The following is a 26,888-nucleotide window of genomic DNA, read 5'->3' as shown; positions in this document are numbered from 1 at the left end:
GGATGTAAATACTGCCTGACACTATGGAAAACATGTAAAGACTCCTAAAATATCCACAAGCAGATCTAGTCTATGACTCAGCTAACTCATTTCTGGGTATATACCCAAAGGATTCTAAGTCAATATACAACAGGGATACCTGTACACTCCTGTTCATTATAGCACTATTCAGAACAGCCAAGTTACAATATCAATTTTAGGTGTATATCAACAGATGAATGAAGATAATGTCATATGAGTAATAGAGTTCTACTCAACTATAATGAACAAATTTATATAATTTGTTGAAAATAGCTGTAGCATGAGACTATTATTATATATATTATAAATATAATATACATAGTCAGTTTTGAAAGACAAATATTTCATATTTTCTCTCATTTATGGATACTAGATTTTATAATGATACATTATATATATAATATATTCAGTTATGCTTAAAAAATATATATATGTGTAAAATAACTACATGTTATACTTGAAAGAAAATTTTTGTAAAACTCAGAAACATAGACAATTAATATATACTAATTTTTAAAAACTAGAAAGTAGCTGTTGTTTACATCATCCTAAACACATAACATTTGTGGGCCCTATACATCTTCAGAAGACTCTACTCAGTAGCAACTATTTTCAAGTATCCAACTCTCACAAGAAAACCTGTCATGTAGAAATAACTTACTTGAAAACAGGACAATGAATCCCATTACTATGTGTCTTAGTTAGGGTTTTTATTGCTATGAAGAGACACCATGACCACTGGGAACTGTTGTAAGAAAAACATTTAATTGAGGTGGCTCGCTTACAGTTTCAGAAGTTCAGTCCATTACTATTATGGTGAGGAGCATGGTAGCATGCAGGCAGATGTGCTGCTGTAGCTCAGAGTCCTTACATCTTGATAGGCAGGCAACAGGAAGTTGACTGTCACATTGAGGGATACTTGAGCAAAAGAGACCTCAAAGCCCACCCCCATAGTGACACACTTCCTCTAACAAGGCCACACCTCCTAATAGTGCCATTCCTTTTGGGGGCCATTTCCTTTCAAACCACCACACTATGTTTGTTAGCCAAGTGATTATATTAGCTCCCTTCTGTGGACTAGATACTAATATTTGTGCACAATGTAAAAATATGCCATGTGAATATGGGGTGAGAGGTGGGTAGATTAAACAAACAGAAGATAAGCAGAGGCTTATAAGCCCCTAGAAGAAAGGTATACCTTTGCCATGTCTGTGCTTAGAGAAACCAAAGATGAGTCTTGACTTACCTGAGAGGTTCTAGGCATGATTGACCACTGAGTGGCGGTGGGAATATTCTATACATGACATCAAGAGACTTCCAATGCTGTGTGTCTGAGAGTTAGCTTCCTATAGAAAAGCCTAAGCTCTTGCTAAGCCATGAAGCACTTTGGGCACAGAATTAGAAAACCTAAAACTTGAAGTATCAAGGGAAGACACCTACCTGTTCTCCCCATTTAGTATAAAAGAGAATCACTGGTCCTCACCAGATAGCAGGATTGCTTCTTCTGAAAACTACCTACCTATGAGACTGTAGCCATCTTTATGTAGCATTTTGTAGTGTGCCTGAAAAAGCCCATCTATGAACATGTCTGTGCTAGCCTCCCCCTAAGAGTGAGTTTGCTTCTTCTCCTTTATCACAGCCTGTTCTTCACCATCACCTTCTCCATTCCTCCTCCTCCTTCACTTTATAGTCACTTATTCAATGCAGACTTTAAATATTATTTCTGTTGTGCATGATTCGCACTAAAACACTAAAAGAAGTAGCTCATGGTAAAGAGTTTATGAAAGACCATATCTTTCCAAATGTTTGCAAGTAAAATATTTAGTAAGGGGTAAAAAAATGCAATATTCCAAATTAAAGTTTTAAGCACATATCTTGATTCTGATGGTTGAGAAAACTGACAAACCAAAGTTCAAAATTCCAACTACCTTAGAAATTTGGAAAGCTGTGCCTGTCTTTGAAGACAAAGAAGTAATTGCTTAAGGCAATGATCTATGTTCTCTTCTCCACTCAACCCACCTAGTAGTAGTTGACAATTAGAAATTGATGTAATCTAGTGAGCATTAATTTGGGGTGTAGAGTTCTGCCTTGTGTTAATAACTACTGAACAAGAGTGAGAAATGAGATAAGACAAATAGAGGCTAGAAACATCTGTCTAATAAATTAAGGATTGTCTTGTTCAAGTTTTGACCCACTCAGCTATCCCTGATCACCGAATTTTCCACTAATCTTTGAGTGTCCATCCCAGCCTAATGGTCTCACTTAGCAGTAGTCTAGGAGTTCCCCTGTCACTTGTCTGGCATCACCAGCTACCCACTTTCTGTTCTCTCCTCCCCTTTTCGTTTCCCCACCCACCATCTGACTGCTCAGTGAACTAATGCCAGTTTTCTCTCTCAGATGTAAACTCACCTCTTTACACCTTGTGCTATGGCACTGGCTGTGTCCATTGCATTTTTCCAAGAATAACTGAAAGAGATAGAGAGACGCACCATCCGAACACATATTGGATTCCTGTTGTGCTTGTTACTAAATAAATTCCTGGACTATTTTGCCCCACAGTTTCCTTATTCATTCATTATTCCACAGTCTTTGATTTATTTAGAGAGATTATGTGAAACATTCATGATACTCTAGGAGAGGAGGGCATTTTTCAAGTTATATCTCTCATGAAACTTATTTGGGAAGGTAGAGATAACATGAAAACAAAGATAATCCCCTCCTGATGATATTGTGAAGGAAGCAAATGTGTGGTGATATATTTAAAAGTGGATGTGCGCTATGGAGATATATGGGCTGGGTCAGGGCAAACCTCACTAATAAAGTAATGTCTGAGAGCCTGAAAAGAGAAACTGATGGAAGTGAGGGGAGGAAGGGAGCATAGCATATTGGAGATACAGAAAGCTTTCTGTTACCATCTGAAGATGTATTTTTTTTTTTTTTTTTTTTTTGGTTTTTCGAGACAGGGTTTCTCTGTGTAGCTTTGCGCCTTTCCTGGAACTCACTTGGTAGTCCAGGCTGGCCTCGAACTCACAGAGATCCGCCTGGCTCTGCCTCCCGAGTGCTGGGATTAAAGGCGTGCGCCACCACCGCCCGGCCTGAAGATGTATTATTATTGTCACAGGATTAAATAAAATAGTTCACATGAAGCACCATTAGAATAAATAAATGACAAGTTGTAGCCCAACAAATATGACCTGAGAAGAGTAATTATTTGTCACATAAAATATCTAAAACACCTTGGCACAGTACAACGAAACCTTCCCAACTTGCAGAGTTAGGTTTCCAGCCCCTAAGCCTATGTTTCCAGCAGTTTTCAGGCAGAGCCGTATTCATCACCTCTGGCATCCACTGAGAAGAACCCCGTAATTTCCACCACAGATGCTTTATTCATAGGCCTTCAAATTAATAAGAAATCTGGGAAATGACTGAGTCTGAACTTCTACTTACAGGAAGGTAGATTTTACATATTTCCCTCTGTCCTCTTCTCTCTGATCCCATGTTAGCCCTTCCTATTGGCTAGACTCAATGAGAAGCCAGAAGGTCAAAGTGTGTAGATAATATTGCTGATAGAATGCAGTCTCTTCACTGAAAGCACCAGTAATGGGTAGAGGGTGGAGCCAGGGGAACATATGAACATATTATGACCCAAATTCTGTACGTTGGTAGAGCCAGGAATTGCTGTCTTCAGAAGCAGTACAAGTCTCAAATTCAGTCACGTGATTTTTCATATATATTCTTAAACCTAAAACACGGCAACTAGCGCATATATATATATATATGTGTGTGTGTGTGTGTGTGTGTGTGTGTGTGTGTGTGTGTGTGTGTGTGTGTGTTGATGAATGCTTGTTTATATAATCAAGGAGCTTGAGAATCCATTTCACATGTGGCTTAGAATCAAGAAATTCCAGCAGCAACACAAATGTGACTACAAATTGCTTTTACTTCCAAAACAAAATATGGGCTGAGCCTATGGCTGTAACTCTTAAATGAATAGCCAAATCATTCACTTTATCTCTAAAAAGTAGCAATAATTTTCCTGTTTATTCAAATGATGTTATCATGACTAAAAGGGTACTTACTGATAATAGCCAGGAACTCTTACAAAAGAGGAAGGATTAAACACTTGATTATATGTGTGTTTATATTTATGCACATTTTTATTTAAATCAGGGTCACAATAGCACCCTTTTAGTAATGTTCTCATTCAATCAAAATCATTTATTTGTGAAGTTAATGTTTTGGTTCAGAATTTTTATTGACTTGAGAAAAGGTAAAGAAGAGATGAGACAAGGTCATAATCCTTAGACTAGACTACTCGTAACTGATAATCACAAAGGTATTGGCATGAATAATTGCAAGGCATGATTTTCTAACTACAATAAGAGTCTTGGTGTCAAATGCAGCTTAAGGTTTTGGTAGGTCTTATTTTTCCTGGTAACATATTCTTCATGGGAATTTTCACATGCCCGTGTTGGCAGAGAATTCACCAGAATTTTTTTGTTAGTAGATTTTTTTTTTCTCAAAAGGAACAGTCAACTGCCAACATAACGGCAATTAGAAACACAACAGCAACCCCCAGGAAAGTTTTTAAAAAGTCTGGTTTCTGACAAGTAATTAATCTCATGCTATATCTTCCTTGGTGAATTTAGCTAAAACCTCCAAACTAGACAAATAGGAAAATTGATGGAAGATCTGAGGAATGATCCAGGATAATTTTTAAAGTTTATTTTCAGCTGTTTTTGTGGGTTTTTTTTGTTTTGTTTTGGTTTTTTTTGGGGGGAGTGGGGAGAGAGAGGTACTTCATTGCATTCATGAGCTGTATAATTACTATGATCAGATTCCCAAATATTAAACTTACTTTGAAATATCTAATGCAGTTCTAAGTTCTACACAGCTCAAGTTATGAACTTACTATAATATACATAATCATGCAAGATGGACACCATCCTACAGAACAGGAAAGTGAGGCATAAGAGACAAATTACCTTGCTTGATCACAGCATCAGGAAGAGACAGGGAAAGGGTCTGAAGTCTGCAGTGGTGCTCCAGAGTCTATACACTTTTCCCATTATCTAGTTATGTTCAACATTTTGAACAGTATATACAAAGTCAATTTTAGGAAAACAAGAACTTTCTCCACTTACTTTCTTGAGGACCATTTATCTGGAAACGTTGTGATAGATCCTTGAATGAATGTATCCTCTTTCTGGGATACTATGTTTAAAAAGTGGAAACTGTTATCAGGTCTTCTTTCATTTAGGGTCACAGGAGCCACAGAGATAACATTTCTCATTTCTGATTAAGGCCAATCATGGATGTTTTAGAGCTATATGGAATTCTATTGTTTCTTGGTATCTGAGCACCCATGAGATGCCATATAGGAAACATTAGAAGCATCTTTTAGCTTAGATGTAAAACCAATTGGCACTATTATTTACTTATTGGTGATATGTGTTGCTAATTATATTTGTCCTCTGCCTTTGTTGTGGCTTTTTAAGCCTTATCTTTCTTCTAATTATCTTATTTCATCAGCATAAAATTCTTGTAAAACAACAAATGTGGAGGGTTGTTGTTTCCTTTTGATAAAATGAAAGAGGGGAGGCTTACCCCAAATCACATAAGTATACATAGTTATTTGAACGGTCTAATAACCAATGGAAAATATAGAACATTCTTTGTCCTGGTCCATTGTATATCTACAGAGAGTCTTTATTAAATCATGAACTGCTTTTGACATAAGCCGGCCAGAGGCAGGCAACAGAACAGCTGTTACTGTGAACAGATATGGTTTATTTCATTTCATGGTAGCAGAGTTAGGGGGCAATATATAAAAGATAATAATACCAAACCAAAAGGCAGCTACAGAGAACTCTATCTGAAGACTGCCATTACACTGAAATAAACACCTATGTCTAGATCAGTAAGGAACAATGAGTATAAATAAGCTGATGGAAGAGGCACTATTAAACGGAATTAGCTCTGAGGATATCATAATGTGTGTCAGCTTATTTGGTTCAAACAGTTTTATGACTGATAAGCTACATCAAATTTATGATGTTTTAATCTTTTACTCATTCCCTTATCTACAATATGGACATAATTGTGATAAATATTCTTTGAGCATGCACAGAGGGTTAGCATTGTATCTGACTTTTATGTTAGTGGACAATTGTGCTGTTTTTCTACTGTCACGACCGTGATCACAACTGCTATAGTTGCTTATATAAGACTGAATAATATCAGGTGTATTGTACAGGAATCTATATGTCTCCAGAGCTCTTTGGAGAAGAATGATCACTTCATCAGAGGAGCTAAAGCAGGTACTGAAAAGATGAAACTTCACATAATCTGGTAGGGGGTGAGAAGAAAGGGAAAGGAAAGAAGAGAGAGCAGAAACATCTGCCAGGAAGTTGCCCCAAAAGTCTATGCAAGAGATGGTATCATCAGCCACCCTTTATTGAGTTTAGCACTATAGCACTAAGACAATTATTGTTAGTATTAACTGCACGACTCTGAGATAGACACAGTTATATTCCTGCTTAAAAGAAAAAAACTAAAATGAAAATAGAAATTAAATCATTAACTAGCAATCTCATATTTAATTAAAGTCAAAGAAGTTTAGCACTGTAATATCTGAGCTTAGGGAATACACCCTGAACTGTGCTACCTACGAGAGATGACAGGTCCAACAGGCAGGTGACAGTGGTGGCAGGGAAACTTCAGGTGGCCTGTGAAGGTGTTAATCGGACATAGTGGAAATAATTGCTGTTGCTAAGTGAATAATAGAAAAGAGATTTGACCAAAGGACCATGGTGGAATTGACCAAGATAAGAAACACAAAAAGGACATGAAGTGAGTTCAAGAGAGTGGCAGCATTACTTCAGACATGCTAGTTTAAAGTGTCTGAAGAAAATGAGTAATGCTTTAAAAAAAAAATGAGGCCTGAAAAAAATAAGCAAGCGTGAAATAAGCTTTATTAATTAGTGTAACTCGTTCTTCCTATTTTTATTTGTTTCCTACTTTTTGTGACTATTAATTTGAGTCAAATTTGTGGACCTGAAAAGCAATTTCAAAAATATTTATAGAAATACAGTGGAAAAAATCTTTATTTTTGCAAAAATGTTGAGTTTGGTTCACTACAATCTTTATTTTATTAATACTGTGATACTGTTCACCAGTGTAGCTAACAAGAGCTTTTTACTCACCTATTTTCCATTTGCAATGAGCTAAGAAGTAATATTTAAGCGAAATAAGAGTCTAGTCAATAAGACTGGTTTCTGCAGGCTTTCTTTAGACACTGAAATGGGAACCTAATACTTCAAACAGACTCAATTTTCCACTCCACCAGGTGTATAAAATACAGACTATTGCTACATTATCTGCTTTGATTGCAGGGTTAAAGCTTAGCTTCTTAATTTCAAATTGCCTTCTTGCCAAGGGATTTAGAGTAGCATGGTTGATGCTCAGCCTTCCTTTGCTGAAGCACTGGTCCAACTTTGCCTGCAAAATTTCATTATAAATAAAGATGAAGATAAGACAAATTATGAAGATAAACTGATAGGGAAAGCTTTATTCATCTTCCAGCATAAGCATTTCCATCTGAAACTGTGTCTGGAAAAAACAATTATACGTTAAAGATTTAGAATCCTGAATCTGCTTTGAAGTAAACATGTCTCTATTGGGTATTCTGGAAGAAATTAAAAGCATCCTTAATTTACGACAATTGCAGCTTAAAATAATTAATGCTTTAGATGAGTAGATGTTAGATGTTTCAATGACAAAATAATGTTATACCAGTAGAAAGCATGTTTGGATACCTAAGATACATCATGCACTGTGCAAAATCTTTTAATCTTTAAATCTACTTAATTTCAGTTATTATTCAATTGTCCTCATCACCACTATATGGATGAAAGACCCAATATTTACAATTTTAAGTGAATTGTTCTAAATAATACAAGCACTACATAGCAACATTGACAGAACTCAAGCCCAGGTCATTTGGTTATTTGACAAAATCTGTATCAAAATCTACAATGTGGTAGGTATTTTCCAAACTGCAAAAAATGTATCCACAAATGAACCAGTCATGAATCCAGCCACGTAATGATCAAGTATCTAATGGAAAAGGTCATGGACTATGATTTGCATATTCATAGCATCCTTCTAAGGCACAGTTGAAAATGATTGACAAACATCATTTCATTTCAACCTCCTGCCAACAGTGTGCAAATGGGTTCATGAGAGACTAATCATTTTACTCAAGTTCACAGAGCCAAGAATAGTCAGAAATCAGCTGTCCCATAGTCCCCACTCAGGTAGAGTCTAGAATAATGCCTCACCTAGTAAGTAGGCAAGGGCAATCATGACTGCTGCCATCTATTGATTAATACCTGCCAGTAAGTAATTCAAATATTCTTTCAAAACAGCTTTGTGAAGCTAACATAAATATCCCCATTTTGTAGATTTTTTTTAAAAGGCAAGGATTGGAAAGTTTAAATACTTTCTTCAGTTACAGAATTGAGAAACAGACCCTGGGAAAAATAGATTTTTTTGTGGTAACAGAATAACTTCTTAGATGTAGTGAGGGTGTGGTTCTAGTCACTATGTTGAAGAAGATACTAGACTTCAATATTGAAAACATAGTACAATAAATAGTAACAAGTCACATTATCAGTCAAATGTTTACTATATATAAAATGCACATACATACATTATTCTATTTAATGAGTTCAGACACATACTCCCCTAATCTTAAGGACTATATTATGTCATTAAACATATGAGGGAGCAAAGCCACACAGAGTTTTGTAACGTTTTATCCTGGTCGCAGGCTGAATTTCTAGTTTGCGTTTGGACTAAACAATCTTACAATTTTTGAGCATGAAAACTAGTTCAAACATAGAAGGAATGCAAGAAAAGTCAGATTGATTCTCAAATTATTTAATATTTCATTCTAAACATAGCTATGATGGATAAGCATGGCATTACGATGCTAATGCTATGACTGATTCAACTACAAAACATCACCTACTACAGCAAAAAGCCATTACCCCCTACTAACCTCAGCCGGCCTTTCTCAGGAGCAAATGATTGGAGGATTTTCTTTCATTTCTAGGTAATAGATTTCATCAGTTTCTGGCTACCTTCAACTCAAAACTACCTACTCGACCAGCCACCACATTTTTAAAATATTTTTTCCCTACAGTTCTTCCTTACAAACCTTGAATATGTATATTTTAAATTGACATTTTCCAAAAATTCATCTTCTTCCTATTACCTTCTGGAGTAAAATGGGTAGGAGAAAGTCCTTTCCTAGAAATTAAGGACTGGTATTTTCTAGTTATTTCCTGTAATATACCTTTACCCTTCCTCAACATTGTGTTTTCTTCTTTGCTTTCAGACAACTTGATGCCAGTTCTAAACTTCAGGGTCAGAATTTTAGGGGATACGTGTTAGCTTTATATCTTCCATTTCTGTGTCCTTTACAACTTAGGTCATTCCTTCCAAAATTGATTTTTTTTTCATGTATACAAACAAGGCAATAATATTTAGAATGATACAATGCTTAGATGCAACAATGAAAGTTAAATAATTTCATTTACTGTAGAAACCACTTTGGGGCTGTCTAGCCGGTGTCCCCCTCCCTTTGTATGTGATGCTACTTGAAATCAAGAGGTTATTGAAAACCACCGATACAGGGTGAGAATATGTTTACTGATAACAGATATTGTGACTGCCACTTGACAGAGGACTACAGTAACAGTCAAGTAAATGAGGCTTTAAGCCCAGTTCTGTCACTGATGCACTCAATAGCTTTCGATGTACAATACTTGAAGGTAAGGCTCTGTATTTAAATACAAAATCACAAGTGTAAGACTTGATTCCAGTCCACTCTCATTTCCAACGTAATTCTAGTTTCTGCTTAGAGACCATTGTTACTAATTTTGTGATTCCTACTAGGATGTATATTTCTGGAAAGGTTTAGTTATCACTCATCCTTCCTCTCTGGAAGGAAGAACAGCAGAATAATTAATCCCATGAACCTCAGAATATTGACTATTGTCAAATGACAAATTGTTCAGTTTCTTTCTCTGCATTAGTGTTTTCATCCGTCAATCTGGAATGCACCATCAATAGAATGATATTAGAAGTTTATAAGTTAGTCAAATTAAATTGTTTAGACACAGCAAGTTTGGTTTGGGCATTATTAGACTTTTAGGACAACCAGAACAAAGTCTGTCACAATTCATGAGAAAGTCCGTTCTCAAAGTACTTTAACTTTTTTGAGAATTTCACACATGCATATCATGTTTTGATAAAACTTATCTCCCATTCTCTCTCCTCCAAATCATTCCCATTCCTCCCCACCACTTATCCTCCTGAGTCCATGTTCTCTCTCTCTTCCACCCCTCCCCCTCTCTTTCTCATCCTTCTCTCAGTACCCACTGAATCCACTTAATGTTTCATCATGTGTGTGGGTATGAGACCATCTTAGAGGTCTTGGGCAGCCTCTTGGAGCCCTCATCCCTGAAGAAATCAGACTCTCCCTCCCCTAGCAGCTGTCAGTCATCAGTAGGTCTTTACATAGGAGTGGGACTTTTTGACACCACCCCCTTCTACGCTTGGGATTTGTGTGTACTTGTCTTCTGCAGGTCTGTGCATGCAGTCACAGCTGCCTAGAGTTGATAGGTGCAACAGTGTTGTCATGGTCAGTAAATACTGTTTCTCTGAAGACACCAACTTCTTCTGGCCCTTGGGAATTATTCTGAAAACCGAAAAACTAAACAATACAAAGAAACAAAACAAAAGAGCAAAACAAACAAACAACCAAAAAAAAAAAAAAAGAGAGAGAGAAAAGAAAAGAAGAATCTTGTGGAAGTTGTAGTGTGGCCCATTGAGACACACAATTTACCATTTAGTTCATTCATGTTTACTTATAAGTGTTCATTGTCACCATTTTTGGTCTGGCTTGAGGCCTTTGGTTTCTGCCACACGACTCCCCAATAATAGGCTCTCACTGGGGCCCCTCCCTGACGTCCTGTCATTGTCCAGTGTCATAGAGATCCTGCTGTTTTGGATCTGCAGGTTCACCCCCTTCACAGGCTCCAACAGTTCATAGGTGGAGCAGATGTTGGGGTGGGACAACTAATAGCCCTGGTTCTGGGTCTGGGTGGTAGCTGGCTTGGTCAACTCGGTTGGCCAAATTGCTAGCTTTTTCTCATTGTTGCTACCCAGATGAGCTCTCCAGCAATGCCTCGGCTAGCTCACCCAATGCAGCCTGCAGCAAGGAACAGGGCCAGTTCTTCTCCTGTCAGGCCCTTATATCCAGGTCACCCAACCCTATATCTCCAGGGCCAGCTCTACTGTTTTGCCCAGGCAAAGTGTTAGGCCCTCTCTCCCAATTGCTATAGTGGGAATACAGGCTGGGGCCAGGGGAGCTGTCAGCTCTCCTGCTCTCATTCCCTCAGGGATGGCTTACCTGCATCCCTAGCAACAGAGTCAGCTCAGGTGTGCTGCCCTGTTTGGGTGCAGGGCCCACTCTCCTGTGTGCTGTAGTTGGTGTAGGGCAGGACTAGTTAGTTCTCTCACTCTCATTAGCCTTTGGTTACAAGGTCAGAGTGCAGATGTAAGGGGATAGGGAGATAAGTGGGATTGGAATATTTATTGTAACATCCACAAAAAAAAATCAATAAAAGTAAAAAAAAAATGATTTAAAATGGAGTTACCTTATAACAGGGTGACAATGCTCCCACTAGACACCACAGACTAACAAATAAGCATCCAGGCTGTTACTTCCTTGGAGACCTCCAAACATTGCAAGCTATTGCAATTACTTTTTGTTTCCTCTACAACATGACAGTAAGACACTCCTGCTGAAGACATAACATAGTTGAGTAATGAAATGTGGAGAGATCCAGATGGAACCACCTAGAAGCTTCATCCCTACTGGGTAACTTCCATAGTGCTTGGGAGTGTTGTACATGCTACCAGGGGAGAGAAATAAGGCTCAGTCTCACCCACTTGTGAACTCTGAGAGCTACAGTACAGACTGGCCTAACTTGGCATGTCCACTAACCCAATAGTGGCATGAACGTCATGGGAGTAAACAACAGATTTGTGATTGAGCCTTTCCACAAATGAAATCCAGATCTGGCAACATTATCAGGCCAAGAACCTGTGGCTAGTCAGCTCATAGGCCACAGGGGAGAACCTACTACTATTATTCTGCTAAATCATACTCTGCTTCAAATTCCCTCCCTACCATGCAAGAGGGAGATTTTTTTTATTAAAATATAATTATCTCATTTCTCCCTCCTAACCTTCTGTCTTCCACCTCCAAAATCCACAGTCTCCTATTTTTAATCATTGTTATTATAAATACATATAAATGAATAAACAAAAAAATACAAACAAAAGAAATGTTTCTGCCCCCTCTTCTGTGCTGACTCCTGAATATGCAGGTATAATACAGATGTCCCATTTGGAGCTAAGCACTTCATAGCTTCTATTTTGGCATTTTTAACAGAGTGGACTAATCAATATCATCTTTCTTCATCTCTCTGTGTTTCCTTACTTTGGAAAACATTTATCATTGACTATAATCACTCAGCATTTTTCTTTTCCTGATTAGAATATCAATTTTTTTCTGATCTGTCTTTATGGAGAAATTCAATTATACTCTCTGTTTCCATCCCCCTCCTTCTTATCAGCTCTAATGTAGATTATGTCTGGGTGTGTAATGTATGGCAATAATCTTTTCATTTACTTCATCTACAAAAAAATCACTTGTGAACCTATCACCTAAGAAATAATAGCTACTGTCATAATAGGTCATCATGATCTACTCTGGTAATGATATGCTTAATGCTGATAAAGAGCAATACAATTAGGTGACTTTAAATAAATATGCTCTTGTGAGAAAGTTATTTGTGTTTACAAATAAGTCAGAGACAATCCATTCATACATGCTGTGAGGAATTGCTCTGGCAGCTCACCTCCGGGTTGTTATATTTTGTAGTGATTGAATTCAATCACGAAATTGCAAAGCAATTCAAGTTCTCCTAGAATGGAAATTGTTATGTCATTGCGAACAAATACATTTAACAGAAGATGCTCAAAATAATTCACCATTTTCAAGGTACTTTTCGTTTTCCATGTAATATATGAGTATAAAGTAGAATAGCATACTAATTAAAGTTCTATGTCTTATTTTGGTCTTAAAATATACTCACAGGTTTAAAGAAATATTTTCAGACTGAAACACATCAGGGCTTCTGATGCTCAGAAAGGTCTATGGAAGTCTTGCAATCATCCAATATTTCTGAGGATTTGATATTGTTCTTCATGGGCTATGTGTACATCATCATGAACTTAGAATTAATTACTCACATACACACATGTGCACTTTAAAATAGCTCTTGGTGGGTGGATGGTTGAAGAGTTTTAAAACCAGAAAGAGTCAAGAGGGTTCACAGGTCATCACCTTCTTCACATAAAAAAAAATTGACACTGTCAAACACTTGAAAGAGATGCTTACAAGGCCTGATCTAGGTTTGAACTCTCCCCACAGGTGTCAAATGAACAGGAAGATGAAGCAAGTAATTTGTGACAGGTACTCTTCCATTGTCATCTACTGGACAGTGTGTAGACTTCAACTAATTTCATAATCCCTGGTACTATTAACTAACTGATTCTCAGGGCCAATATTTGTGAGCAAGATGAAAACTGAGCAATGGAAAGTCAGGTATATGGGTGTGCAACTTAATTCTGTGCAAGTCTTTGAAGTAACAAAGAAAAGAGGAAAGGAGTTATGTGGTTGGCAGGAAAAATAGCTTTGTATAGTATTCTCCAGACAGCTTTACCTCAGGCCAATGTGGCAGACTTGGACAGGAATCAAAAAGGAAGACAGAAATCACCCCTCATTCTAGAGGCTCTGGAGGCAGTTTCCAATGTGCTGGTGAAGAACCTTCCACATTGTGCAGCATAGAGATGAGGCCTTGTTCAAACTTTGTGAAATACCACCAGCACTTACCACTTGCTCAAGCTTCTCCTTATTTAATAATAGATAAAATAGCATAGGAAATATTCAAGCTTATCATGACATTATTCCCATACTGATTAGTTTATTATCAGAACATGAAAGGTACTCATTAGTAATAAAAATTCAGAGGGTGTTGCTATAAATAAGACAAGTAGGTTCAGGATTTAGCTAGACAAATTGATTTCTACTCAAATAGAATCTTGAAGTCACATGACTAATAAAAACTACAGATTATTTTTGGTATAGGGTCTCATGAGCCCAGCTGCCTTTTAAATTTGTTATCCATTGGGCCTTGAAGTCCTGATCCTATAGCTTCAGCCTTCCAAATGATGGGATTATAGGCATATGTTCAGCTTCAGTAGATAAATTTTAAAATAAGCATCATATTGAATTTTGAAAGGGTGTCTTGTATAAATACACTCACTTCCTATCATTGGAATGCTTCACATAGTTTCTCTCTGTGTGTCTTCATGTCTGTGCTTCTGTCTCTGTCCTGCATCTTTGTCTCTGTCTGCCTCTCGCTCTCGCTGCTCTCTCTGACTGAATCACCTTCATATACCAAAGTTAATGCTGTAGGAGTGGCATGCCAGTAGTCTGATGAGACCTAAGTAGAGAAGGGGAACAGGGGCCAGCAAAATGGACTAACTAGTAAGGGTGTTTGCCTGTAATTCTGAAACCCCATTCCAATTCCCAAAACCCACATATTGGAATGGGAGAACTGACTCCAAAAATGTTGATATCTGACCTCTACACATGCACTGTGATATATGTGAATCTTGTCAGCATCATCACACATACTCATACAATAAATAAATTTAAAACAAAATTATTAAAAAAGGAACATACGGCCGGGCGGTGGTGGCGCACGCCTTTAATCCCAGCACTCGGGAGGCAGAGCCAGGCGGATCTCTGTGAGTTCGAGGCCAGCCTGGGCTACCAAGTGAGTCCCAGGAAAGGCGCAAAGCTACACAGAGAAACCCTGTCTCGAAAAACCAAAAAAAAAAAAAAAAAAAAAAAAAAGGAACATACGACATCCTAGGGAAGAACTCTCTTTTGTGTGCCTGAGTGCAGAAACCACTTCAGCAACATGCAGCATCATTCTCCAAAGGATGCTTTAATTGCTGCATTAGAAACATTGTGCATGGGCTGGAGAGATGGCTTGTTGAGCACTGGCTGCTCTTCCAGAAAACCTGAGTTCAATTCCCAGCAACCACATGGTGGCTCACAACTATCTGTAATGAGATCTGACCTTCTTCTGGGGTGCAGACATACATGGCAGGCAGAACATGTATGCATAATAAATAAATTAATCTTAGAAAAAAAAAGAAAGAGAAAGAAACATTGTGTACAATCTTGTATTTTTAAAATTCTGGAAACATTCTCATGCTTCTTTGTAAACCATGTTCTTCTGCAGTTATATCCAGGAAGATGGAGACTTCAGGTAGGGTCAAACTTGCATAATTATGTTGGGCTATAATGAGCTTCTACAGTGTCTTAAGAAAAGTTTTTAGAAAGATGCCTATTTAAAAACCCATCCTGTAGTTCCCCAGTGATTTAAATTCCAGTTTCTAGCCCAATTATGTCATGGCCTGAGGGACCTGTTGACTCGGATGCAGGACAACATTGGCCCTTAAAGACATAAATCTAAGGAGCAAAGGATGTAAAGAGATAGCCAGGGACCTTGAGGGTATCTTGGGACTTTGTTGTCTGATCACAATTAAATCTATTAGAAGACACAGGAATTAAAATATCATTTGCATTCATGATGTCTCAGGATATAAATGCAGCATAGCATCTGAATCAGCTCCTTGTCAACATGCCTTAGTTTTTCTAGTTTGCAAGGGCCTGGGGAGGCACAAGAGGTCAGAACCCCATTTGGGTCTATGGTTTTTGTTTCAAACAAACAAGCATCTCCATATATGTCCACCTTGTCTTTCCTAGCCCTGAAAGCCTATGCCCTCTGCCTTTGCCACCCTCGTGTTTCTCACTGGCAGGACATCCTTTGCTAGCTGGAAACTTCCACACTGCACTTTGGCACATTTTGACTGGTGATCACTTGAGGCACCTCTCATCTCCGAAGATTTTGGAGTATATTGTGATTATCTCTTAAAACAGCTGCTGACTTCAAATTGGCTAAACTCATGATCATTGGTGGCAAAAAGGCACAGACTGATTCCCAGGTGTCATGTGGCCTTAAAGAAGTTCTTTAAACTCTGTAGGGCCGAGTTTGCACCTTCTAAAGCAAGGCCATAGTGGGTATCTTGCTGAATTTATGTCAGTACTGAAATGAGATACCACACTGTCAGGCCTAAGTAAAAGTTCTGTAAATAGTGGTGAAAAGTCACCACATTATTTTTTTTTTAAAACTCAGCATTACCTTTAAAATACTGGAATGGTCAGGTACTGGAGACATCTGTTTGTTGCATCTCTAACTAGCAACCTGACTTTAATCTCTCTATGTTAAGCCCAGCAGCATAGACTTATCACTCATTTTTCTCATCTGAAAAACCACGTTGATAATTCTACTCCTGAGGAATGTTGTGAAAACCAAATGACGAGATTGGCCAGCAAACTTCCCAGGACCCACTGGGAAACCTAGGCAATAAGACATAGTCTGATTAGCTTTGTATCTCCCCTGAATCTGGTAGGATGAGAAAACAGTGTAGACTGAATGTGTTCAACAACAGAATTCTACTCTCTCAAGAGCCTTGAGACCACGAGTCTAAAGTCATACAAGCAGTGTGTCATTGTCATTTTGTAGGGTCTTCATGATGATTTTCTTTTGTGAGCAGGTCTCAGTTGTCCTTTCCTGTTCTCTTAAATGCCCAGGCTTTTGGGGTGTTGGATTAAGGCCCCACTATTCTGACATTTTATAATCCTGCTTATCGTCAGAAAGGTCCTGCCTCCAAATGCTGTCATGCAGATGGTGTATCAGTCCACTTCTCTTTACTCACTTGATCTGGGTAGTTTATGATGAAAACAAATGGTTTTCTTAAGTAGTTTTAGAGTCTGAAAGTTCAAATAGCAGGATGTCAGCTCTGATGAGGCTCCCTTTACTATATTACACCATGACTATGATGTATTACATTACATCATGGAGAGAGCACATACAATGACCAGGGCATGTGTTGAACATAAAACCAGTGCAAGAAGAGGGAGGGGCATGATAACCTTCCATTAGCCCTAACTTTTAAAAGTTCCTCCATCCTTTCACATTAGCACCCCACGAAAACTCTGAAGACAGGCTCATCCAAACCACAGTTGGGTTTTGAACACTGAGCCTTTAGCATGTGGATCTGTGTGACACAGCTCATTCTGTACAAGTAAGAGTCAGAAGTCAGATAGCACTAGATGAAGGGGAGAGCAGGAGCCAGGAAATGGGTATTGTTTACTTCTCAGACATTGGCAGTACACAGATGGCAAGAGCTTATCATTATTTTTACCACTGTTATTTCTCTTAGGAGCAAAAGAGAGAGTGTGAAAAAGTAAAGAGCCCACCTTGAGACATCAGAGATCAGGTATAAGTCAGGTCCCTGTCTTTTCTTCAGTTGAAAAGCTGACTATGTATTGTTGTAACTCTGTGAGAATCAGTCACCACACGTGTGACAGATGGATGGCGATACTTCATTTGGGGAATTGTTGTAAAGAGATCTCATCTATCTCCTGGTGCACACCAGGAATTTAATCAGCTTCAGGCACTGTGTTAGACTCTTCCAGAATGCATGTTCCCAGTTAGCATCTGACTCAAAGGTGACCCTGTAGGATTCTGCTCTGCTCCCAGGAAAGTTCTCACCCAAGAATCAGAGTTGATTGCATTCAGTGGTGCTGCTTTTAAAACCCAGCCTATGCTGGCAATTGATGATGATTTCAAGGAACTTTTATGGGTCCGGTCAGGTGCCTCCTTGAAAGAGAAACAGCCCTTTGGCAGGTCAAAGTCATGAAGAAGCACTAGCCAGTGGGAAAGACAAGGCAGCCCACAGGCAGACACGTGACGTGTGTTTCCTTTTGAATATCACATAAGATGATCACCCTATCACAGGACTTAATTCAATTACACTGACCCTCCAGCCTTAGGCCTTTTGTCTCCGATGTGGCGTCTGTAAGCCTGTGACAGCAGGGGGAAGAAACTGTCCCTTGTGAGTAGTGCAGTCAGACTTGCTGCATAGTACACGGGTTGGGAGGTTAATGCATTCTTTTGTTCCTCACTGCTGGAAAGGCCACTGGGTCTCCACAAGGTCAGGCTGTGATTGAAAAGAGCACTCAGAAAAGCCAGTTACACTCTCCTCCACTTTTGCTTATGCTGTATTTCTCAGAACAATAAAAAGAGAACACAGTGGTTCTAAAGAAGACATTTTAGGTCAGCTGGCATCCCACAGGTCACCGTCTGAAAAGTTCTTCTCTTGGGACAAGCTTAAGTTCACAGGACTCCAGAACGATGGGAACTCTAACATCATCAGCAGCAAGTCATTCATTAGTTATCCATCCACCAAATCATCGTGACTCCAGGGTAGCCATTAGACCAGAGGATATTCAGATGTGTAGGGCTGATTGCGTTTTTAAGGAACTCACAAGGGAGACATCAAATGTAAACGAGTTGTTATGTCATGTCAGTAGTTCTCAACCTTCCTAATGCTGTAACCCTTTAGTACAGTTCCTCATGTTGTGGTGAACTCCAACCATAATTTTTTTGTTGCTACTTCATAACTGTAATTTTGCCACTGCTATGAATCGTAATGTAAGTATGTGATATGCAGGATATCTGTGTGATATGTTACCCCCAAGGGGGTTTCGACTGACGAGTTGAGAACCACTGCAAAACACACTAGATAGAACTGCCTGTGAGGCAGTCTGAATAGGCTTCGGAAAGGAGGCAGGAATTCTTGAATTAGATCTTTTAAAACTTGTATATTTTACCAGTAATACAAAAGGAAGAATGTTGTAGGTTGAAGGGATTGCACTTATATGATGTTTTTTAAAAAGGCGTACACATGACTATACGGAGTTGGAATCTTTCTACTTGACAGTTTCCCCTTGTGTTAAGTCTGAAGCACAGCATTTATTTGTATTGGCATATCTAAGAACACAGCACAAATCAGGCCGCTAATCCACAGCTACATTGTGAAGCAACTTTTCCTACATCTCTCTATGCCAGGATTCATGGAGTAGAAACACTCATATTGGCTTCAATGAGTGAAGAGAAAGGTGAAGCCACTCTGTGTCCAACTATTTGAGTTTCTCTCAAAAGCCCATGCTAACTAAGGTCATTATATTAATCAATGCCTAGCATCCTTTTCTGGGCTACTTCCCACTACATGTAGTTCTTCCAACTACATGATGTTAATACACTACTTACTTTCTCAAGAGTTTCATCCTTTTCTTTATTTTTAAGAATTTCATACGTTTATGAAATATGATATTCTATCTTCATTTCTCCCCTTTAGCATCCCCAATCTCCCCATTAGCATGGTACCTCCCAACTTCATATTGTTGCTTTTGTTGTTGTTGTTATTGTTATTGTTGTTGTTGTTTTATAATCTACCACGTTCAACTATAGCTACCCATACATGCATAGATGTGGTTCTATTTAATGGAGCATGGGAAACCTACCTGTGGACACATCCTCAATAAGTAATGATTCTCCCTTCCACAAACAACTACCCAATGCCAATAGATCTTTGGGAAGGATGAGGCTGGAGATGGTCTACATTGTCTATACTGGGTTTTTGCCTGGCTTTCTATTGTATAGTCTTGTAAAGGGAACCACAGCTACAATGAGTTCAGGATTGCATAGAGTGGGATAAGGGCGATAAAGATGCTTCATTAGGCCTGAGTACTCATCCTCTTATTCCCAACACTTTAGCCAGTCATGCATCTTTCCACTGACTACTGTCCACTGCAAAAAGAACTTCTTTAGGCACGGTTGAGAGCAGCCCAAGTCTATGGGAATAAGCATACATATTCTGAAGGCCATTTGAGAACATGGTAATTTATAAAAATAACAATAGCAGATTTTACCCCAGGGCATACAATCTCTAAAGACTTGGAATTTTGACCAAGATTAAAATACCAGATGTGAAATTCTACCCTGTGTAGCAGACCTCAAATCTATTAAGAAAACAACTTGCTTCCTTTTAACAGTCATGCAAGTATTGCACCAGTGTGGCCTGCTATGTGGTCAGATTAAGGGTGTGTGCTACCACCGCCTGCCTTCTGTTTACGGTTCGCTTTGTGACCTCGCTATGTGACCTCTGATCTCCAGGCAAACTTTTTTTATGAACATACAAATAAAATCACATTTCAGTACAAATAAAATATCACCACACTGTACAGCTTTTTAGTTACATGCAATGCCATTTTTGATTTGTGGTCTTATTTACTGGGCTACCAGAGACTTATTCAGAAAGTCCTTACCTATGCCTACAAGTTGAAATTTGGTAAATGAATAAAAACGGGGTTCCCACTAATGTCTGAAACAAGGCACAGGTGTCCACTCTCTCCGCTCCCATTCAACACAGTGCTTGAAATCTTTGTTAGAGCAATAAGACAAGAGAAGGAAATAAAAAATATACAAAAGAAGAAATCTAGGTACCCCTATTTGCAGATGGTATGGTTCTTAGTATAAAATACTCCACTAAAATTCTCCCTTTGGGGATGATAAATAATTTCAGCAAGTGGCAGAATAAAAAATTAACACAAAAAAATAGCAAGCTTCCTATAAACCAATGGCAAACAGCCTGAAAAATGAATCAGGGAAATCTCATCTACAATACTCACAAAAAAGTGAAGTACCTAGGAATAATGAATATTTGCTTCATTTATTTGACAAGCACCCCCATTGCACACGTTTGTTCCATTGCCATTATTGTTTTCCTGCAAACACTTGAGAGCAAGAATTAGGAGATTGCTCAGTTTCTCCTGATCCTCTACTCCTGACTGAGAGCCCCACCCACTGCCCTCACTTCTGTGACCTCAGTAGGCAGGTGGAGGTTGTTAGTCAGAGGCAACACTGTTAGTGTCACTGACGGTACATCTTCAGCACAACAGCTACATGTCTACTAGTCTGTAACTGACCTGTGTGGGGGGGTAGAGGTTGGAGGACCCCTAGCCATGGAATGTGATGAACTGTGAGGCCAGGGTTCTCTTTAGCCTCACTCCTTTATATCTGCAATCTGTAGCCAATGACTAATGCTTTCCTGCGGAAATCTTGTAGGAGAGAACTAAGCTTGAATAGAGAGTATTCACTTATGGCCTCATCTCACTCTCTACTGTAAAGATACTGGACTAAGGAGTACTGTCCTTTGAGGCACAAACACCCAGATACTCATGTACACCGAATCCCTCAGCCTTGTGCTTATATGGCCATACGCTAAATGCACACACAGTATTAGATATTGCTTGAGGGTAGAACATTTCCTCTTGACAAATCTTTGAGCTCTATTGTATTATACAGAGCCAAACAGGATTCATTTTTGCAAGTTCTGAAAACTGATATATTAAAAAAGGAGATATATTACATTATTTTATTCCAAAATTTCATTAAAGTTTATAGCAATTCCCAGTCATATCAGCACAAAACTGCTTTTTTTTTTAATCACAAAGCATCTTTGATAAATTACAGTGTATGTATAGTCACAGAGTAAGATACAATAGTATAATAGCACTGTGTAAACTGACTGCATTTACTGCACAATAGACTAGTTACAAGTACTTCGAGGTACCTGTCCTTCCAGCAAACTGCAGAAGGCTGGTGTTTGGCCAGTCCAACTGAATTCTGTTGCTTTGACTGCCTCAGTACCTGGTCTGAACTTTTCATTTGTAGAGCCCCTCCCACCCCCCACAAAAAAAAAAAAAAAAAAAAAAAAAAAAAAAAAAAAAAAACACCTTTTTTTGGATGGAACCCTCCGAAAGCATAGGCGAGTCCACCATGGTGTATGCAAGATATATGAAATTATAGGGGTTTTATACATCAAGTCTACATTTAAAACTGGTACTCGGTCCACAAACAGAAATTTCAGGTTAAGTTGTTGCTCATTTTGATACAATTCAAGCTATTCTGGGAAAATGTTAGACTTGTAAGATTTACCTTGGTCAATAGGATGTTTAAGAAAAATCATGCAGAAATGTCTTAGTTTAATATGGAGAAGTCTGAGAAATGGGAGACTGCTACTGTCAGTGTGAGGACGCTTCCTGGAGAGACAAGTCCCTGAAATCTGGGAAATGTTTCTTCCTGTTTTTCTGTGTTGTTCATTCCTCATCCCAGGGAGCAGCAATTAGACTTAAGTCTCTCTCTGGTTTTCCTCTGCAGACAGTGTGGAAGATGAACTGGAGATGGCTACAGTCAGGCATCGGCCTGAAGCCCTGGAGCTGTTGGAAGCCCAGAGCAAATTCACCAAGAAAGAGCTTCAGATTCTTTACAGAGGATTTAAGAACGTAAGGACTTTCTTTTTGACCTCACCTTTACCCAGTTCTCAGAGAATCACTAAAAAACTGAGTGTGTGCGGGAGCGGGGCACACTGTCCTGTGAAAGCCCAAAGGCTGTGTACCCTTTCCCTCATCTCTCCTTGATTTAAATACAGTCAGTCCCCACTGGGCCTTTGATTGACTTTGACAAGCCAATGTTGGTAGAACATAGTTGCCTGTTGGACAAGGATGAGTACTGAAAAGGCTTTCCTTAATTCAATTCTTTTGTTGGGGTTTGTTTTCTTCTTCAGGTGTAATGGGAGCATTTCAATGAGCCCTTCTTTTCTTAACTGCAAACTAGTGTATGCCTATAAACTATTATTTGAGGCCACAGAAAGACCTCAAAAGACCCCGAAGACACATCTAAGTGGCAGAGGCAGAGGCAGAAAGCAGCAACGGGCTGTCTGGTTGCAGAGTCCATGTGAGGAAAGGCTAGAAAAGAACCTGCAGAACACCGTCCAAGAGCCCCAGGAGATCTAAATAAGGTTCTTGGCCTTTCTTTTGTCAACTGAAACATCGGTGAAAGACTAACAGCAGAGACAAGAGTGAATTTGGAGGAATACAATATGAAAAAAAAAAGAGTCTTGGTTGCAAAGATGCTGTCATCCTTATGAAATGGTTTTCTTTTATGTCTTCTCTCCCCCTCCCTCCCCCTCCCTCCCTCTCCCTCCCTCCCTCTCCTTCACTTACTTTCTCTCTCTCTCCTCCCTCCCTCCCTCCCTCCCTCCCTCCCTCCCTCCCTCCCTCCCTCCCCCCCCCCCCCCCCTCTCTCTCTCTCTCATGTGTGTATGTGTGTGTCTTCACACACATTTGTCCATCTGTGTGTATGCATTGGCACCAGAGGTCAAGCTTGTGTTTCTTCTCTTAGGTGCCAACCACTTTGTTTTCTGCGACAAGATCTAACTTGTCTCGAGCTTACCAAGGAGGATAGGCTCCTGGTCAGTGAGTTCAGAGGTCCCCTGTAGTCACTGTCCCCTGTGTTGGGATTACAGGCGTGGATCATCACACCCAGCATTTTCAACACAGATCCTGGGGATCAAGCTATGGTCCTCAGGGTTTCAAACCAAGCAACTTGCTGACTTACTGTCTTACCAGCCCATCAAACCTCTCTGTGTGTAAGCACGAGTGTGTGCATGTGTGTGTGCATGTGTGTGTGCGTGTGTGTGTGTGTGTGTGTGTGTGTGTGTGTGTGTGTGTGTGTGTGTGTGTGTGTGTTGAGTTTGTGGCCCCCTTTTTTACTAAAGCATTGTCCTCTGGGGGGAAAAACATATGGAATTGTGGGTGGAATTTGATAGAGAATGGTAAACAACCTTTACAAGTAGACCACTATCTGCTATTTAGAATTTCTGTTTGGGGCAGCCTGAAAATACATTTCTGGACAAAGACTAGTTGTTTGGAAGGTTAGACCTCCCCACTCTTCTCCAGTCTTTTTAATTCAAATTTAGATTCATCAAATGAATGACTATCAATTTTCCTTGACTGTTTCTTTCAGTCTGTGCTAGTTGCCTGTATGTTGATGAATAATGCTTTCAATATTAAAGGGAAAAAATACCCAATGCTTGACTTACAGACTGAAGTTTATTAACTAACTCCATTTCTGGTACTGGGAAAATTACTGTGTTTTACTAATCATAGAAGACAATACTGTCATTCAATCCAAACCTTAGGGACCAATGGGTTGTCATGAAGCATGGTTGTCTTTCCTCCTAATGTGCATGTGACCACACTTCTAGATGTATCATCATCAAGGGAAGTGATAGCATGGGCACCGGAAAGGATCAAGCTAATGGTCAATGTAACAGATTCTTCAAAAGCCAAAGAAAGCATGCTCTGTCTTTAAAGAGTTCATGGTCTGAGCAGAGTGTGAAAGCTTACTGTGGAAAATCTATTTGAAAATAGCTTCCTCTATCACTGAGTGTATGTGCATTAAATTGCACATCAGCCCAACATATATTTTCATCTTATACACACCTAAACCAATGGAGGTAGCTATAAGTATTCCTTTGTATATGTGTCTTTCTTTTGTTTATATGTTTCCAAGTTGGAATACAAAGTGGTTATTTTTATTAGGACATTTTCATACATACTTTATTGTTAGTCTTCTTCCTTGGCTCCCCTTCAACCTGTGTCCTTCTCATGTTGGGTTCCTTCCTGCACTAATTGGCTATGCTTTCATGGCATGTGTATTCTCTTGCCCTGTTTGCTTTTTTAATCCCCTTTCAACAATCATTTACGACCCTTCTGCCCTCTCATGTTCCCCTTTCCAGGTTCATGGCTTTCTCTCCTCAACACATACTATATATTAAAATCTAGCATCTGTATACAGAAAAAGCATAAAGCAATTGTCTATCTGGGCTTAGGATACTTTCTTTAATGTAATAATTTCCAATTGCAACCATTTTGCTGTAAATGTTATTTTTACTTTTTTATATCTGCCACATTCTATTATAGGTATATCTCACATTGTCCTTAGCCATTCACTTGTTGATGGATGGCTGCTTCCATTTCCTGAGTACTATGAATGGTATAGAAGTAAACACGGGTATTCAAGTATTTCTGGGTTGACTTAGAGTCCTTTAGGTATATACCAGGAATGGTATGGCTAGGCAATATGGCAGTTCTATAATTATTTTTCTTTGAGAAATCTCAATCTGTAATGATTTGTAAAGTGACTGAAGAAATGTATGTTCCTATCAACATTGAGTAAGAAGTCTCTTTCCTTACATCCTTACCTTCATTTGTTATCAATTGCTTTCTTGATGATATACATTATGAAAGATGATACAGAGTATCGAAAGTTCTGATCTTTACTTCATTTGTGGCTAAAGATATAGAAAACATTTCATACATTTATCGGGATTTATTTGTATGATTCTTCTAAGGGCTGCCAATTCAGTTCATTGGACCATTGATTTATGAGAAGATCTGAAGTTTTTGTTATTGGATCTTTGTAGTTCCTTATACATTGTAGATTAAGTTCTTTTTTTTTGAGGTATAACTGGTACTTTTTTTTGTCTTATTCTGTGGTTTACTTCTTTTATCTGCTGGTAGTTTCCCTTGCATAGAATTTTTTTAAAAAATATAATCCTATGAATCCTTTTTTAAAAAATATAATCCTATTTATCAGTTTTCTCTGTCTATCTATCTATCGATCGATCGATCAATTGATCAATCAATCTGTGTGTGTGTGCATGTATTGTGTTCTTTATGGGTGTGATGAATGCAAATGAGTGTGTGGGTACACATGCCCATGAATGTGCATGTAATTGCCCAGGCAGGATGCCATATGCTTTTATATATCTTTACCACATTCTTGTACTGAGGCATGTCCCCTTTCTGAACTGGAAGTTTGCCATTTTGGCTAGTCAAAAAGCTCTTGGAATCTGCCAATCTCTCCAACATTGGAGTTACAAGAACTAGAAGTCATGTCCAGCTTTCTACATGGGTGACTAGGATTCATACTCCTGTCCTTATCTTTCTTACTGACTGCCCTATCTCCCCAGCCCTCCATTTGTCAATTCTTTAAGATTATTTCTTTTGTCATTGAGTCTTTTTCAGAATATTCTTGCCTATGCTTGTTCTAGCTTATATATTAAGATGTTTGATGTAATTTGAATTGAATTTTTTTCAGGGTGAAAGATATAAATCTAATTTCACTCTTTGATATTTGGACATTAAGGATTTGTTGCTGTTGTTACTGCTCTTAATAACATTTTATTAATTCTCTGAGAGTTTCATACAATGCATTTTTACTATATCCACTCCACCACCAACTCTGCTCAGATCCATCTTTTAACCCCCTACTCACTCAACTTCAAGTCCTCTTCTGATTTTTTTAACCCATTGTGTCCAATTTGTGTTTGCTTAAATAGACTTGGGGATGGAGCCCCATTGGACTTGGTCAACATTCCAGGAGTCACATCATTAAAGAAAGTTGACCCTCCTTTCCTTGGCAGCTTCCAAATGCCAATAGGTCTACAACTAGGGGTGGAACCACAAGTTCACTTCTGTTCTCTATGACAAGATTTTGTTTGACTTGAGCTTTCCAAGGTCTTGTACATGCTGTAACAATCACTTTGTATTCATATGCCCAGCTGTTCTATTGTGATTGGACAACAGTGTTTTCATAGATACATTCACTACCTCTGGCTCTTATGATTTTTCCTCCTCCTTCCTCAAAGATCCCTGACTCTTGGGGTGAGGTATTTGAGACATATAGCCTATTGAGTGGAGTCTCTTATCCTTTTCATGTTGTTTAATTGAGCATCTCAGCTTCTCTGATAATGGTGAAGAGAATATACTGGTTTAGAGATATAGTGATGTCATTAGGAGTTGTTTTAATACTATGCCCATTTATCAGATT

General features: G+C 38.7%; 1 protein-coding gene across 3 annotated transcripts in view; it reads left to right on the top strand.

The window, feature by feature from the left end:
• The window catches only part of Kcnip4 (potassium voltage-gated channel interacting protein 4), a 505,370-nt gene that overhangs the window by 361,042 nt on the left and 117,440 nt on the right, over positions 1–26,888 (top strand). For all 3 annotated transcript variants that reach the window (XM_052734909.1, XM_052734908.1, XM_052734907.1), the window contains exon 2: positions 22,371–22,495. In XM_052734909.1, coding sequence (XP_052590869.1) covers positions 22,371–22,495 — 125 coding nt within the window. The remainder of the gene's footprint in view (positions 1–22,370; positions 22,496–26,888) is intronic.

This window comes from Peromyscus californicus, unplaced genomic scaffold, assembly GCF_007827085.1.
Source record: "Peromyscus californicus insignis strain IS unplaced genomic scaffold, ASM782708v3 Scaffold_13__1_contigs__length_99412109, whole genome shotgun sequence".
In the NCBI taxonomy this organism is placed as follows: domain Eukaryota; kingdom Metazoa; phylum Chordata; class Mammalia; order Rodentia; family Cricetidae; genus Peromyscus; species Peromyscus californicus.
This window is presented reverse-complemented; position numbering and strand designations above follow the sequence as displayed.